The sequence below is a fragment of the Myotis nattereri genome (genome assembly GCF_964212035.1).
Source record: "Myotis nattereri genome assembly, chromosome: 2".
Classification (NCBI taxonomy): Eukaryota; Metazoa; Chordata; class Mammalia; order Chiroptera; family Vespertilionidae; genus Myotis; species Myotis nattereri.
The window spans coordinates 43,863,601-43,880,085 of NC_138076.1; the positions used below are offsets into that span (position 1 = coordinate 43,863,601).

At 43.8% G+C, this 16,485-nt stretch overlaps 1 protein-coding gene across 1 annotated transcript in view; it reads left to right on the forward strand.

The window, feature by feature from the left end:
- ABCC4 (ATP binding cassette subfamily C member 4 (PEL blood group)) overlaps window positions 1–16,485 on the forward strand; it is a gene marked incomplete at its 5' end in the record, with an annotated part of 254,269 nt that overhangs the window by 192,521 nt on the left and 45,263 nt on the right. Inside the window, one exon of the mRNA XM_081082354.1 lies at window positions 5,634–5,789. Coding sequence (XP_080938480.1) covers window positions 5,634–5,789 — 156 coding nt within the window. The remainder of the gene's footprint in view (window positions 1–5,633; window positions 5,790–16,485) is intronic.

Consider the following 16,485-nt stretch of genomic DNA (forward strand, 5'->3'; position numbering starts at 1 on the left):
CTCCTTTTTCACGTAGTACTTTCTCAGGAACCCCTCGCCTCACTCCAGAGTGTCCCACTCCCCCAGCCACTTTCGGTTTCCTTCCTACTCAGACCGCAGGGCAGCAGCAGCCCCATCACCTGGACTTCCCAGAAATGCAGTCTCTCAAGCCCAGCAGAGCTCTTGGCTTAGAACCCATTTGAAAAAGCCCCCCTCTCCTAAAGTTCTGCTCCCTCAGGCAGTTTTTGATGACCAATAATAGCCCATGAAATGTCCTTTGAAATGTCCTTTGACAGTTGGAAATTAAGCTCATCCATTACCCCAACTGCTGTGACTGAGCAGGATGCTCTAGATCAGAGGTGGGGAACCTTTTTCTGCCAAGGGCCCTTTGGATCTTTATAACATCACTCCTGGGCCATACAAAATTATCAACTTAGAAGTTAGCCTGTTACATTTGGTCAAACATTTAATTAACTCACCCCAATGCCTTGGCAGGCTAGACCAAATGATTTCTCTGGCCTTATACAGCCCATGGGCCGGATGTTCCCCACCCCTGCTCCAGAAAGTTCTATGTCACTTACCGCCCCACAGATTTGTTTTCTATTCTCCACATGATAAGACATGTAAAGCATCTACTGCCACGGAGACCAGCACAGAGTAATCGCTTAGACAAAGATAGCTGTTGTTATCACAGGGTGTACAAATGGTTGTCTGGCCCATGAAAATGAGGGGGTTGGCCATTTGCAATCCTATTTATGGATCCATCTGCCATATCTGTCTTCTCTGTTCAGCTTATTGTATACCTATACAATATAGGAGTAGATGTTCTATATGTTTCTCCAGACTGAGGTAGACTCCCCAAACTCTCTACAAGATGCCTCTTTGGTGCAGGACACCCCAGGTAATAAAAATCATTCAAAGGTGAACTAATGCAGAGCCTGCTGTCAACACATGCAGTCCAGAGAAGATACAAGGAATTATAAAAATGGCTGCCATATGAGATAGAAGGAGGTCACAATTTTTATGGAAGTTTAGAAGATGATGTTTAGGGAGACAGGTAGAACATTTCCAAAAAATTTGGCATTTGAAACAGAATGTGTGATGTGGTTAGGATTTCAGTAGGTGGACATGCATGTGAAAGTCATGCCAGGTGATGGGACCAGCATAAGCAAAGGTGCGATGCCTTGATTCACTGAATGAAGAACTAGGCACCTGCAGAGCCTTTGGGGAAATGAACCCCCAGGTGTGTAACACTCATTTTCACTTTTAATCCCACAACTATCTAGTGATCACAAGGGAGCTGACTTTTGGAGATTAAGGATAGAGAGGTTCGGTAGACAGTTTTGTAGAAAAGACTTCCGGGTACATAGACAAGCACAGAGGGGTCCTTGGGAGGCTTAGCCTGAGAAGTGAGTGCACGTGGGCTGTGGTGGGAAGATGCGAGAGGCAGGAAGCCACTGCCTATTGTGTACTCCCAGCAAGATGTTAATAAGGAACATGATTCCACTTTTTGGAATGAAGCTGATGTTGCTTAAAACAAAGTTATAACACCCAGTTTTGTGGATATTCAGGGAATCGGGTGAGAGTAGAAATTGATCTATTTCTGGAGGGTAGTTTGGCAGGTACTTAACAGCCTCCTTTGAAAATGTTCATACCTGTCTGGCAGCAATTCCACATCTAAGAATTTATCTGAAGGAAATAATTAAGGTTGTTTGCAAAGATTTAACTTCAAGGGTATTTGACACAGTTATTTATAATAGCAAAATATCTACAAATAGGGGATTTGGTCATAAACTATCATATACTGTAATATTATGTAGCCATCAAAATAACTTATTAAGTATTAAACAAAAGCAGGTTATAATAATACTAGAGGCCCGGTGCACAAAAATTTGTGCATTGGGTGGGGGGGGGGCGGGGAGTCCCTCGGGGGGGCGGGGAGTCCCTCAGCCCGGCCTGTGCCCTTTCGCAGTTTGGGACCCCTCGGGAGATAACGACCTGCTGGCTTAGGCCTGCTCCTGGGTGGCAGAGGGCAGGTCCAATCCCTAGGTGCAGCCCCTGGTTGGGCTCAGAGCAGGGCCGATTGGGGAGTTGGGGCACCGCCCCCTGTCATGCACAGAACAGGGCGGATTGGGAGGTTGCGATGCCATCCTCAGTCACGCTCAGGGTAGGGCCGATTGGGGGTTTGGGGCACTGCCCTGTCACACTCAAGGCAGGGTCGATGGGGAGGTTGCGGCACCACCCCCTGTCACGCAAAGAGCAGGGCCAACCAGGGGGTTGGGGCACTGCCCCCTGTCACGCACAGAGCAGGGCAGATCGGGGTTGGGGCACCACCCTCTATCACCCACAGAGCAGGGCTGATCAGGGGGTTGGGGCGCTGCCACTGTCACACTCAGGGCAGGGCCAATGGGGAGGTTATGGCTCTACCCCATCACACACACACAGCAGGGCCTGTGGGGTGGGGGGGTTGGGGCGCCGCCCTCTATCACCCACAGAGCAGGGCCGATCAGGGGGTTGGGGCGCCGCCACTCTCACACTCAGGGCAGGGCCGATGGGGAGGTTATGGCTCTACTCCGTCACCCACAGAGTAGGGCCCATGGGGTGGGGGGGTTGGGGCGCCGCACACTGTCACACACAGAGTCGCAGGGTGATCAGGGGGTTTGGGCGCTGCCCCCTGTCACACTGATCCCGGTGCCGGGAGGCCTCACGGCTCTGCTGATCCCGGTGCTGGGAGGCATATTACCCTTTTACTATATAGAATAGAGGCCTGGTGCATGGGTGGGGGCTGGCTGGTTTGCCCTGAAGGGTGTCCTGGATCAGGGTGGGGGTCCCCGCTGGGGTGCCTGGCCAGCCTGGATGAGGGGATGATGGCTGTTTGCAGCTGGTCACACACCCTTCAGGGTGGGGGTCCCCACTGGGGTGCCTGGCCAGCCTGGGTGAGGGGCTGAGGGCTGTTTCCAGGCTGGGACTGAAGCTCCCAACCACTCCTTTTTTCTTTTTTCTTTTTTTTTTTTTTATTTGGGCCAGCTTTAGCTCTGAGGCTTGGCTCCAGCTCTGAGGCCTCAGCTGCTGAAAGTAGGTATCTGGTTTGTTTAGGTTCTATAATCGAAACTCTGTATCAACTCCAGCTCTGAGATCCTGGCTCGCTGAAAGCAGGTTTCTGGGGTTTTGTTTAGCTTCTATATTTGTTACAATGTTCAAACTGCAGGCTCAGAGGCCGGCAAGGCAGGCGGGGAACGTTGCAGTCCTCCGTCACTGAAGCAAGCAAGCCTCATGTTCAGTTTAAGCTGCCTGGCTGCCAGTCGCCATCTTGGCTGGCAGTTAATTTGCATATCACCCTGATTAGCCAATGAGAAGGGTAGCGGTCGTACGCCAATTACCATGTTTCTCTTTTATTAGATAGGATATTCATGTTAATCCCATTTTCTTTAAATATATGAGCTAATATCTTAAGAAAACACACGCACACACGCACGCACGTGTGCATCCAGAAAGAAAATACTTAAACATCTTAAGAATGATTTTATTCAAGTGCTAGGATTACTGCTAGTATATATTTACCTTCAAATTTACTCTCAGTGATTATGATTAAGAAAAGTGTTGGTTTTATTTTGTTTTTTACGTGGTAATGCAGCCTTGCACACAGGTGAGGTCTGGGCATTGTAATGAGGGGATTGGGGTCATGACACATTGCAGAAGTAGAATCCTCAGGGCCATGCCAGTGTTGGAAAGGGCTACAAATAAGGTGAATGTTCTGAGCCCGTGAGCCTGGAAAAGAGTCAAGGGGGTGAAGGGGGGACATCAGGAAGGGGAGCAGTTGTTGTGAGGGGGCATTGGGTATTGATTGTGTTGAATTGGATGTATGAAGAGAGACTCGGGAAAACGTCCAACACTCTGGTGTCGGTCCTCAGACCAACCTTAGCAGTTGCAAAGCAGCTAAAAGAAGACTGTCTCTTTGTATTATGAGTGTAAACGTACTGACTGGGGACAGTCTCCATGGGCAGTTGGTAAAACCCACAGGTGGCCTGTGAAAGACTCCAGCTTAGTTTTTTTTAAACAAATTTTTATTGATTAAGGTATTACAAATGTGTCTTTATTCCCCCCCCCTTGTCCCCTCATTCCCCCAGTCTTGCCCTCACCCTCACCCCCTGTTGTCTGCGCCCATCGCTTATGCTTATATGCACGCCTGCAAGTCCTTTGGAGAGAGCATCCAGCTTAGTTTTGATGAGTGGCCAGCACAGAGAAACAGAGGCGGGTTTTCTTTGAATGGCCATTTTCTTATCATCCTCACTTTAGTTTGGAGCTCCTGATCCTATGATCCTGAGCCTCAGCCGGGCAATAAATTCTTTTTTGAAATGCCATTATTGATTTTACAATTAAGCTTTGGATCTTTGGAGGTATTCAAATGAGAAAATACAGACAGTTCCCACCATATAATCAGTGCTCAGAAAGGTTTAGTTCTTCTGTGTTTAAAGCTGTGAGTTTTTAAAGTCTAGTGAATTAACTTAGTGATTGAAAGCATATCTTATGCCCCTCATTGATTCCAGATTCCTAAATAGAGATATCATCTCCTGGGAAGCTCCCACCAAGGAATTTTCAGTTGGGCAAGCTCCTTGCTTTAAAAGCACACATACCCCCCCCCCCCCCCAACAAACAAACAACAGAACAATAACACACACACAACAGTTTCTGCATACAGATTTAAAAGCACACAGCTAAAAGCCAGTTTTTACAATACTGTTTCATTCCCGACCAGCATTCTATTGATTCTTTGATCTTATTGTCAGTGCACTTAATTTCTCTCTGCTTTGGTTTTAATAACTAGACTGATACTTGACATGTTTCTTTCCCAAGGGGCAATTTATAACTATTAATTGGTTTGTAAAATGTCTTTTGAACTACTCAGATGAAAGGCCTCATATAAATAGCAAATGTTTCTTGTGTTGTTGTTGTTGTTGATTTCATTATGTGTATTTTGACTACTTGCTACTTGCTGTCTTTTAAGATACTGAAACCTACATTTTAAAATTTTCAGATCTTTCCTTTCAAGAACAAACATAACCAGATATTTAACATCCAGAAGTGATTTAGTTTCTTTACCAAACAGTAATTCCTTTTAAAAGGTAGGACCTAGGAAAAAACAAATACTTGTTTATGTATAGCACTTCTGACTTGACTTGTTGGCACCACAATAAAAGTATCCAAGAAATTCTCAAGGTTCAAAATACCCAGACACAGGAATAAAGCGAATTTAAACCTGACTTCTTATTGACCACATAGAAGTAGGCTGGCTTTTCATCGCCAGGAGGTTGAGTGTCTTATTTTTAACTTTTCTTTGGACAGAGAAGAAAACCACCAGCCACCCCAAAGGACATTTGTCAGTGTCTGACATTTTTGGTTGCCACAGTTTGGGGGGTGCTACTGGCATCGAGGTAGATAGAACCCCAGGATTCTGGCAAACATCGTATAAAGCACAGGACAGACACTGTCACACAACAAAGAGTCATCTGGCCCCAAATGCGGACAGTATCCATGTTGAGAAATCCAGACTACATTCAGTGTAGAACTTAATTCATCTTCATCCACTGGGATTTCTCCTCAGTCTGTTGCATAGTGTGTGTTTTTTTTACAATCTTGCCTGGATTTCTTTGCAGGTTGGCATTGTGGGAAGAACAGGAGCTGGAAAAAGTTCCCTCATCTCCGCCCTTTTTAGATTGTCAGAACCCGAAGGTAAAATTTGGATTGATAAGATCTTGACAACTGAAATTGGACTTCACGATTTAAGGAAGAAAATGTCAATCATACCTCAGGTATGCAAGTCAGAGCATTCTCACATGATCTTTTTATAAGGGCACCTAAATTTAATTGCTTTTAATTTTATTACTGTTTAAAAGTGAATTAAAGGGGTGATCCATTCCCCCAAGTAGAGCATATTTTTAACAGCAGGTATTTTTAACTGATATTATATATTAATCAGTTGACCAGTTTTATTTGTTTGTTCATTTGGTGTGTGTGTGTGTGTGTGTGTGTGAGAACGAGAGAGAAAGAGAGAGAGAGAGAGAGAGAGAGAGAGAGAGAGAGAGAGAGAGAGAGAGAGATTGAGATTGAATAATTTACCCAGGTAGATTTCTGAACTCAAACTTCCCCAAGTTCCCAATTTTATCTACTGGCTAGAGGTAGAGGCCTGGTTAATGAAATTTGTGTACGGGTGAGGTCCCTAGGCCTGGCTGGTGATCAGGGCCTATCGGGGCTGTCTCACCCAGTCCCCATTGGGGCCGGGCTGGCTGCGGCCTGCTGGCTGCTGGCTGGGGCCTGGGGGCCTGCCGGCTGCCAGACAGGGCCTGCGGGATCAGGGGAGGGACCGGGGTGGTTGGCTGACCATAGGAGGTTGGCTGTGGGAGCGCACTGACCACCAGGGGGCAGCTCCTAATTTGAGCGTCTGCCCCCTGGTGGTCAGTGGGCATCATAGCAACTGGTTGACCCGTTGTTCCTGTCATTCCGGTCGTCCAGTTGTAACGGTCTCTTAGGCTTTTATAGGTAGGTAGGTAGGTAGGTAGGTAGATAGATAGATAGATAGATAGATAGATAGATAGATAGCCACATAATTCTGAGAACAAAATGATAAATGGTTTGTTTAGCACTTGAGAGGTTTTTATAGGAAAACATAGGTTTTAAATGACTTAATGATGGCATTTTGCAGCAGGAAATAAAGCTATCTTTTCAAAACTGGCCATCTCCATGGAGGCTTTCCTGTGGAACTGTATGGCTTTGAGAATTTTGGAGTGCACAGGGACTTTGGGGAGACTTCTAGAACCCTAGCCATTAGTGAGTGGTACAGGCCAGGGAGGCTGTGCCGCGTAGTGAGCAAGAGCATCAGACGAGGAGTCCCATCTCTGTGCCCCTCGGTTTCCTCTCCAGTACAAGGCTGCCGCAGTGCCCAGCCCCAAAGCTGCTGTGAGGACTAAACAGGTAAGTGCCTGTGGAGTGGTTCACCTGCTGTGACGATGGAGGGTTGAATTGACCCTTGTCCAGAGCTCTGATTGTTTCCTTTTACTCTGCTTCTTAATACAAGCATGGCCTCAGGCAGTGTTCTAGAGATGGGTTATATGCACAGTAGGAGCTCCTGTCATGCCTATGGTTCATCCACTCAACATAAATGCATAGAGTATGTATTGAGCAATTGCTGTCCTCTAGTATATAGCCAAGGGCAGCATAGGCCCTGTAGCCACTGGCCTGAGGCGTCTTCCATCCTGCCCTCTGCTTTGACACTTAATACATATTCAGCTTTATACTTGCTGATTATTTTTAAATTTAAGGTTTTTGTTTAGTTTTACACTGTAATCATCTGGCCATCAAGGGAAGCTGAGGAAAAACACATAACTTGTTGAGGTGAGAAACACAGAGAAGAGATGAGACAGAAAGAGCCAGGCCAATCGGCTTCCTGCATGTGGGTAGAAAGAGCTCTTAAATGCCTGATCATTAGGAAGCATATAGGACATGGTACCCAAGGGAAGGAGAATGTGGACTTGTGTCTTATGACCGAGTTCAGCTATTGCTACCTACCACTGACCTGTAAACTAATTGAACTTTCTCTGAGTAATTTCAAAATCTATCTATCCCCTTCAGAACCTCATTCAGATGCCAGTTCACACCCCTTAGGTTGACTAGTGCCTAAAGGAACCAAACAAATAGAAAATAACAAGTGTTGGGCCGAAACCGGTTTGGCTCAGTGGATAGAGCGTCGGCCTGCGGACTGAAAGGTCCCAGGTTCGATTCCGGTCAGGGGCATGTACCTGGGTTGCAGGCATATCCCCAGTAGGAGATGTGCAGGAGGCAGCTGATCGATATTTCTCTCTCATCGATGTTTCTAACTCTCTATCTCTCTCTCCCTTCCTCTCTGTAAAAAATCAATAAAATATATTTAAAAAAAAAAAAAAGAAAATAACAAGTGTTGGAAATTATGTAGAGAAATTGGAACCCTTGTGCATGGCTGGTGGGAATATAAATGGTACAGCCACTGTGGAAAGCAGGATGGAGTATCCTCCAGAAATTAAAAATAGACTTATCATATGATCCAGCAATTCTACTTCTGGGTATAAACCCTAAAGAGTTTTGAAGGGACTTGAAGAGATATCTGTACACCCATACGTTATTCATAATAGCAAAATGTAGACGTACTCCACATGTTCATTGATGGATGAATGGATAAACAAAATGTGGAATATCAACGCAATGGAATATAATTCAGCCTTAAAATGAAGGCAGTTTGGATAGATGCTGCAATATGGATGAGCCTTGATGACATTATATGTGGAATAAGAATAATACTATATGATTCCATTTATATGAGGGACATAAAGTAGTCATATTCATAGAGAAGCCATAGAATGGTGGTGTCCAAGAGGGTAGAGAATAGGGAGTTGTTTAATGAGTACAGGTTCAGTTTTGTTGTTGGATGTTTAACAATGTTGAATGTACTGAATCCCTCTGAACTGTACACTTACAAGTGTTTAAGGTAGCCCTAGTCGGTTTGACTCAGTGGCTAGAGGGTTGGCCTGCCGACTGAAGGGTCCCAGGTTTGATTTTAGTCAAGAGCACATGCCCGCGTGTGGGTTCGATCCTCAGTAGGGGTCATGCAGGAGGCAGCCAATCAATGATTCTCTGTCATCATTGATGTTTCTATCTCTCACTCCATCTCCTTTCCTCTCTGAAATCAATAAAAATATATTTTAAAAAATAATAGCCATAACCGGTTTGGCTCAGTGGATAGAGCGTCGGCCTGCGGACTGAAAGGTCCCAGGCTCGATTCCGGTCAAGGGCATGTACCTGGGGTTGCGGGCACTTCCCCAGTGGGGGATGTGCAGGAGGCAGCTGATCAATGTTTCTCTCTCATCGATGTTTCTAACTCTCTATCTCTCTCCCTTCCTCTCTGTAAAAAATCAATAAAATATATTTAAAAATAATAATAATAATAAATAAAAGTGGTTGAGGTAGTCAATTTTATGTGTATTTTACCAGAATGTTAAACAAAATTGTTTTAAAAATAATCCCTTTCAGGAAAAATGGGAAGGAATATTCAGCACATAAAGTCCCGGTATTGAAAGATTCCCTCTAGCTATTAGATTCATGACTTAGTGATTACAGTATAAAATACGAGTTTAAATTCCCAAGTTTTATATTTTGGTTGTACCCATCTCTGAAATGGGTGAAAGAGATTTACTTAGCAGAAATAATGGGCGTGTCTGTAAAGTACTTTGATATCCTTGGATGAAAGGATCTAGAAACGTGTCCTGTGTTACTCTTAATGCTTCTTAATAAGAAATGGTTGTATGCTTGTGTACATAAAAGAACTGTGTAAATAAAGAAATAACGTTAGATGATTTTTGGCTGTCCCAATAATGTTTTGGAAGCACATCTGAGCAAAGACTAAATATACCTTGACATCACCAGGTTTTGGTTCTGTTCCATCAGTTGCCACCCTACTTTTGAGCATGGTCTATATACATACTCCAGAGAGCGTGCTGACAAAACAGAGCTGAGCTTTGTATCCATGAAGATAATGATCACCAACCATTGTAAACATAGAACCTTTATTTATTTTTTTCACTTTATATGCTTTTGTCTCCAAGGCTCAGTGTTTGTTGATTAAAGAAAGGGAGTTAGTAGAGACTGTGTAGTGTATAAAGGGTCCCACAGAATCGTTCACGAGGCAGCCAGGCATAGAATCTTTGAAAGCGGAGACCCAGTGTCTGTCCTGCTCTGCCTCACAGGAGTGTGTGACCTTGTTGAAGTTGCACGGCCTCCAAGCTTCAGGTTCCTTGTCTTTCGCCAGTAATTCCTGCCTTGCAGAATTGTTGTGGAGACTGGATGAGAAAATGTTTGGGCTTCTTAGGAATACTCAGTAAATAGTAACTATGATTATTAAGGACTGGGTCACTAGCCTTTTGGTATGTTGCTACGTAAGTAAAAATAGTAACACACTCTGGATGGACTTTGCTCTTTAATTTCTACCTATGTTTTTGTGGTCCTCAGTGATTTTTCTTCATATTCATTATAACATAAACAAAATTGTTTATATAAATTTAAAGAGTGAAGGAAAAAAGTGGGGGTCAGGGGAGGTGGCGATGTAATGAGAAATCTATCCAATGTTTGTCCCACAAGGAACAACAGGAGAGAGTATCGCTTCTTTTCATCCTGTTTTCTGGCTCCCCTCCCACCACCAGTCTTTTCTGGCCACTGCTCTGTACCCCACTCATACATTGCAGTTCCCCATGGAGATCCCTGCCATTTTTTCCCAGCCCTCCCCACAGTCCCAGCTGTTTCCTACCTCTCCTTGAGAACAGCTATGGCTTTCATTGTTGTGCTGCAGTACTTGTTGTAGTTCCTGACAAGTTACACAAGTATTAATAACTAGGGGCCTGGTGCACAAAATTTGTGCAGCCGGGGGGGGGGGGGGAGGAACGGGGGGGGGGGGGAACGGTCCCTCAATCCAGGACTGCTGGCTCCTAAACAGTGGCCGGCATGCCTGATTGCCCCTAACCATCTGCCTGCCTGCCTGATTGCTCCTAACCACTCGCCTGCCTGCCTGATCGCCCCTAACTGCTCTGCCTGCCTGCCTGATCACCCAAAACTGCTCGCATGCCTGCCTGATCACCCCTAACCACCTCTGCCTTGGCCCCCGCCACCAAGGCTTCATCCGGAATGACATCAGGAAGGTCGTTCGGCTGTCTGGTCTAATTAGCATATTACGCTTTTATTATTATAGATAATTTCTAATATTTGTGGGCTCTGTAGCACGTTTTAGTCTCCTTCCTTATCTGACAGATTGAAAAATTGAGGCACAGTGAACTAACACCACTCACCAATTAAGCAGCAGAGCCAGGATTTTAATTTATTTTTGCGAGATTTCCAACTCCTGCACCTGTGTGATTAACCTCTCCACCTGGGACTTGAACACACTATTGACTGCGGTCCACAGTAGAACTGCTACGTATCGTTTTGTGTGCGTGCCACACACACACACACACACACATTTCCCAAAACAATATTACTCTGCGCTCTGCACTCTACCTTCTATTATATTCATTCTATGCTTGTTTATATAAAAGACTAAATGGCGATCATGAGGCACAAAATTGATTTCATGATCCATTGGTTTCACATGCAGTTTGAAAAACCCTGCCCCTCACTGTCCCCCTGTGTGGTTGGCCTCTAGGCACATGTTATTGCCTCACTAGGAGCCTTGTTCAAGATCCGGATTCTCACAGCATTCCTGCAGTGTTAGCCCCATGTCCAGTGAGGAGCTGACACGTGGGGAGGTGGCTAGCTGCCCTGAGTCACACAGCTAATGAGCAGCAGAATCCGAACCCAGGACTGTCCAACCCCAGATCTCTCTCTGTATTTTTCAGTGTGTGCTTGTTGAACTGAATGATGTCCACATCAGATATTTTCCCATTTTTCCTACCACCCCATTCAAAAAGACTTCCCCCTAAACCAGCCGTGGGCAAACTACGGCCCGCGGGCCGGATCCGGCCCCTTTGAAATGAATAAAACTAAAAAAAAAAAAAGACCGTACCCTTTTATGTAATGATGTTTACTTTGAATTTATATTAGTTCACACAAACACTCCATCCATGCTTTTGTTCCGGCCCTCCGGTCCAGTTTAAGAACCCATTGTGGCCCTCGAGTCAAAAAGTTTGCCCACCCCTGCCCTAAACCATAACAAAAATGAATAAATATAGAGCAAAATTGAAAGCTATTTCTCCTATTGGTGCATCCCTCATTGGCCAGTTTGTTGGTTCTGAAAAACTGAACTGTTTACTTTTGCCGAAAAACTCAAGTCACACTCACCACTAAGGGAAAACGAGTTTAGAAATGGGTTTAGTAGTCACTACTTTGTCATGGGCTAGTAAGTGTCAGGAGAAGATACTCAAAATCTTACCTTGCGAGAGCTCTTTGCAGTTTCTAACTGGCTGCAGAGGAGAAGTCTGTTGGCCTGGTTACCTGTCTATACTGTGGAAAACTTCCATTGCTCTTCCCCCCAAATGAATAGGAAGCAGTGTTGCTTCTATCCCAACACCCTGACTTAGGGACCCTCAGACTCTGCAAACAGGGAGCCCAGTGCTACCTCCTTGCTTACAGATCTGGTGAGCTAGGCCCACATCCTCTTCCTTGCCTCCCGCTCGCTGTGTGCCATGCGCTCCTGTGGTGGTCTCGCTCCTTCAGGGTCATGCCTGTCAGTCTTCACGCACCTTGAGGAGGTCGGAATTGGGAGAGAGGTGACAGCAGCAAAGACCTCCATAGGAACAGAGGCAAGCAAGTGGTGGCATACACAGCCTGGCTAGTCCTGGAGCGAACTTCAGAAAGCACACAGCTGTATTCTTAAAAATGTACGCCTCCAATTTGTGTTCAGAGTTTCAGGAATAGCAAACAAATAAAAGCACTTTCTTTTAAAAAAATGTTTTTTTATTCCTCTCCCGAGGATATTTTTCCATTGATTTTTAGAGAGTGGAAGAGAGAGGGAAAGACAGAGAGAAATATCAGTGTGAGAGAAACACATCTATTGATTGCCTCCTGCATGAGCCCGACCAGGGCCCGGGCCAAGCAGGAACCTGCAACTGAGGTACACGGCCTTGACCGGAATCAAACCTGGGACCCTTCGGTCCTTAGGCCAACGCTCTATCCACTGAGTGAAACCACCTCGGGCCTAAATAATTTTTTAAAACTGAACAGGTAGCTGAAATGTAGGCATCCTTTGTACCCATGACCCGAAATAGTTAAAATATGTTCCCCAAAGAGAACACCAAGGTGAGATTATATTCAGGGAGTTGCTTGCTTATCTGAAAGATCTCTAAAAATGGATTTCAAAACTTCTTTGGATGAGTTCTCCACACCTACAGCCCCTATCCTATGGGCATAAAGAAAATGTTTTCAGTTGAAGAGGGATTCCATGCAAATGCAATATTTATGATTGCACCCCAAGGGTTGGCACAGATCAACAGCTATCAACCTCAAACGATTAAGCAGATCCATCTGTTATTTCTATTAGACCTTTATAATCACAGCACAAGGTAGGTAATTTTTAAAGAGTATCACTCTGCTCTTTTGGTATTTCCATTCTGTGGGTTGTCTTCAGCAGGTTGAAAAGGTTCAACAGATCTATCTCTTTAAGACTTCTTCCGTAGTACCTGGTTTTCTTTCCCTTCTTTTTTTTCTTATTGAGAACAGAACTCAAAGAGAGCAGAGGTGGGTATGCTGTTACTCGTAAAGAAATACAACTGGATTCCAGCCTAATGCAGTGGGCCCTTTGTTTCCGACACTGAAGTCTTCATTAAAGCCCCTGGAACTGCTCCCCGTAGCTCCTGACCTTTTTGTATCGAAAGAGGACTTTACACGACTTAAATTCTTTTTCCTTTGTTGGCGAACAATGTCCTTTTCTTCTGAATATGGATGACGATCAGTTCATTCAGAGGCTACAGGGTTTTAAAAAAAAGAAGAAGAAGAAGGAAGCCAAGAAATAAAGCAACTCCAGGTGATTTTCTCGTAACAGGGAGATGAGCTGCCCTCAATAAAGGTCCTTAGAAATGAAAACGTAGCTCTCAGGACTGGAAGAAGCAGTGGCAGCAGCCACTCCTGAGGATGTGTTTTAATAAGAGGGCGGTTTCCTGGTTTGGGACTGAAATGAGGAGTGTAAAGTGTTGTGCTTTATCTGCCGAGTTTGTAACCACTTGTACGGTTTTTGTCTTGGTCCCGGGTTTTAAGGGTCTGAAGGTTAGTGGGTAGGGTTTCTTTTTAGGAGAATGAGAGGCTTGTCTTCCAGTGGTGTGTCCAAAGGTCTGGTAGGCCGATAGGTTCCCATCTTGCCGTGTGTCGAGGGATTATCCATTTACTCCACTCAGTGCTCTGATTCAGAGCGGCCTTTTTGGGGTCACACACCTAATACGAACTTGTGTTATGCTAGTAACAAAGGAAAAAAATTACTACTAAATTTGGGACAAAGGATAAAAATAGTGTACCCTTTAAACCAAGATGAAGAACAGGTTTAATACTAATGCTCCATTTAAAATATTACATTTCTTTTTCTAACTGTATCGTGCCAGCTCACTCTTATTAAATGTGGTTTAATTGTGCACCTTCAGGAAAAATTTAGTACTTAGGTTAATAAATTTACTATATATTTACATGAAGGTTGTGTGTCCTACCATAAATGTCTAACACTAAAATGTTCTGCCTGCAAATATTTTTATAACACTTATTTATAAGATTAGTTTATTAACTTCATTGCTTGGAGGTGGGTAGTTTAAATATTAATTATCATTTCTGATAGGTATTATTTTGACCCTTATCTGCTCCTACAGTAGTTTCTACTGTGAGCATTTTTATTACCTTTTGAAGATAATATAATGGTTTCTTATTTGACAAGTGGATGAGAATGCAGTGAGTAGAAACCAAAATGAACATGGTGCATAAAACGCATTGGCATATTAAAGCAGACATTGCTAACAAATTGCCAGATAGTTTTAAAGAAAAATATAGCTTTACTCAGTTAAAGTTTTGAGAAATCATTTTTTTATTCAAGTTTTGATTGAAATTTTACTCATTTTATAATATACTAGAGGGCTGGTGCACGACATTCGTGCGGGGGGCAGGGGGGGGGGGCGCAATGCACAGCTCCTGCATTGAGCATCTGACCCCTGGTGGTCAGTGCATGTCATAGCGACCAGTCATTCTGCTGTTTGGTCGTTCTGCATATTAGCCTTTTATCATATAGGATAGTTGGCATGTCTTGAAGAGAAATATTATTATTTTTTAAACTCTTTTCTTTTCATACTGCTAAGTAAACCTGAGTAATTGCCTAATACATTCTTTTAGATCTACAGTACAGATTTAAGTGGGGACCCTTTTGCATTGGAAAATGCTTAAGTTCTTTTTATGATACTCATCAGTGATTTAGTGATAGTTAGCAGACCCTCCTTAAGGCCTACAGAGTATCTCCGGTCTCTCTCTGTTGGTTTTTTTTTTAAAATATATTTTTATTGATTTCAGAGAGGGACAGGGACAGAGAAAGAGAGAGAGAGAGAGAGAGAGAGAGAGAGAGAGAGAGAGAGAGAGATCAATGATGAGAGAGAATCATTGATCAGCTGCCTCCTGCACGCCCCTTACTGGGGATCAAGCCCACAACCCTAGCATGTGCCCTGCCTGGGAATCAAACTGGTAACCTTTTGGTGCACAGGATGATGCCCAACCAAGTGGGCCATACTGGCCAGGACTTAATGTCTTTTTAATGTAGGATTTTGCTGAGGGATACATGTTGTTTGATGGCCGGTCATCTGTGTTCTGCATTCATTTTTCCCTCACCCTTCCTGAAACTAAGACAATAAGGAGAGAAAGTGTGGGAGGTTCTCTGAGTGTCATGCTTCTTCATGGCTAGAGAAGATTAAAGTACCGTCTCTATCTTTCTCTCTGGCTTTTGAGAAGTGAAGAGGAACCGTCCAGCCCCAAGCCCAGGCCAGATCCAAGGCTGTTGATTCCCTTGAGTCAAGCACTGGTGGGAAAGTCCAATCTCCTCTTGTTCCCATAGCTGTGCATCTCATTGAAAGTAGCCTGTTGAGCTCTTTTCTGCTGCCCATAGTCTTGTGGCCTGGTTTCCTAGAGCCTCTCAAAAGAAAACTTAAACGGCCTACTTATAACCTAGAAGGAGGCATATTTTTCAAGAGTAAATTAATTGTGGTTCCTCCCAAGGCAGGTGAAGAGGAAGAGCTATTTAAATAAAAATAATTTCATTATGACGCACATCACACAATGGGTTTCAGGTTATCCAGCCCTTGCAGTTAATAACAAAGTCCTATGAGTCATGAAATCCTGATGCACAGACAAGATAACATGGGGTTTGCTGATGCAAATCAGAGGTGATCTCTTTATGAATAGAGGTGTCATTGGCCCTATTAGTTTACCTTCTCTTAGGACAAAAAACAGGTTGTCCCATTCAAACAGATAGAGAGATTCCCAATCCTGAAAGTTTGGTTTCCCAAAAGAGAAAATATCCTAGTTCATTCTTCTGTGCAAATGTGAAAATATTTAACCGTTTTGCTTTGAGGCACAAATTTCAACACAGATTCCAGTATCACACCACACCTGGATTGACAATTAATTTATGTTCTCCTGATGTAACCTCAAATAATTTATATTCTCATTTTTTTCTGTTTGAACAGATATCATTATCAGAAAGGCATTTTTAAAAAGCAAACCTTCCTTTTTCAGTTTCTTCTTAAGATGACACACTTTGTTAGTTTCTTTTGTTAGTGTTCAATGGTCCAGGAGATATTTTGGACTGCACGCTGTACAATGGAAAATTAATATAGAGATTATTCTGTAATCAAATATTTGCAACCGTATAACTCATGATTATAATGAATTTTGGGTTTTTGAATTTTAATTCTGTTCTGAAAGTTGGTATTGGAATACATGGAAAAGGGTACAGTAATAACATTCACTTTTTTGTGGTAC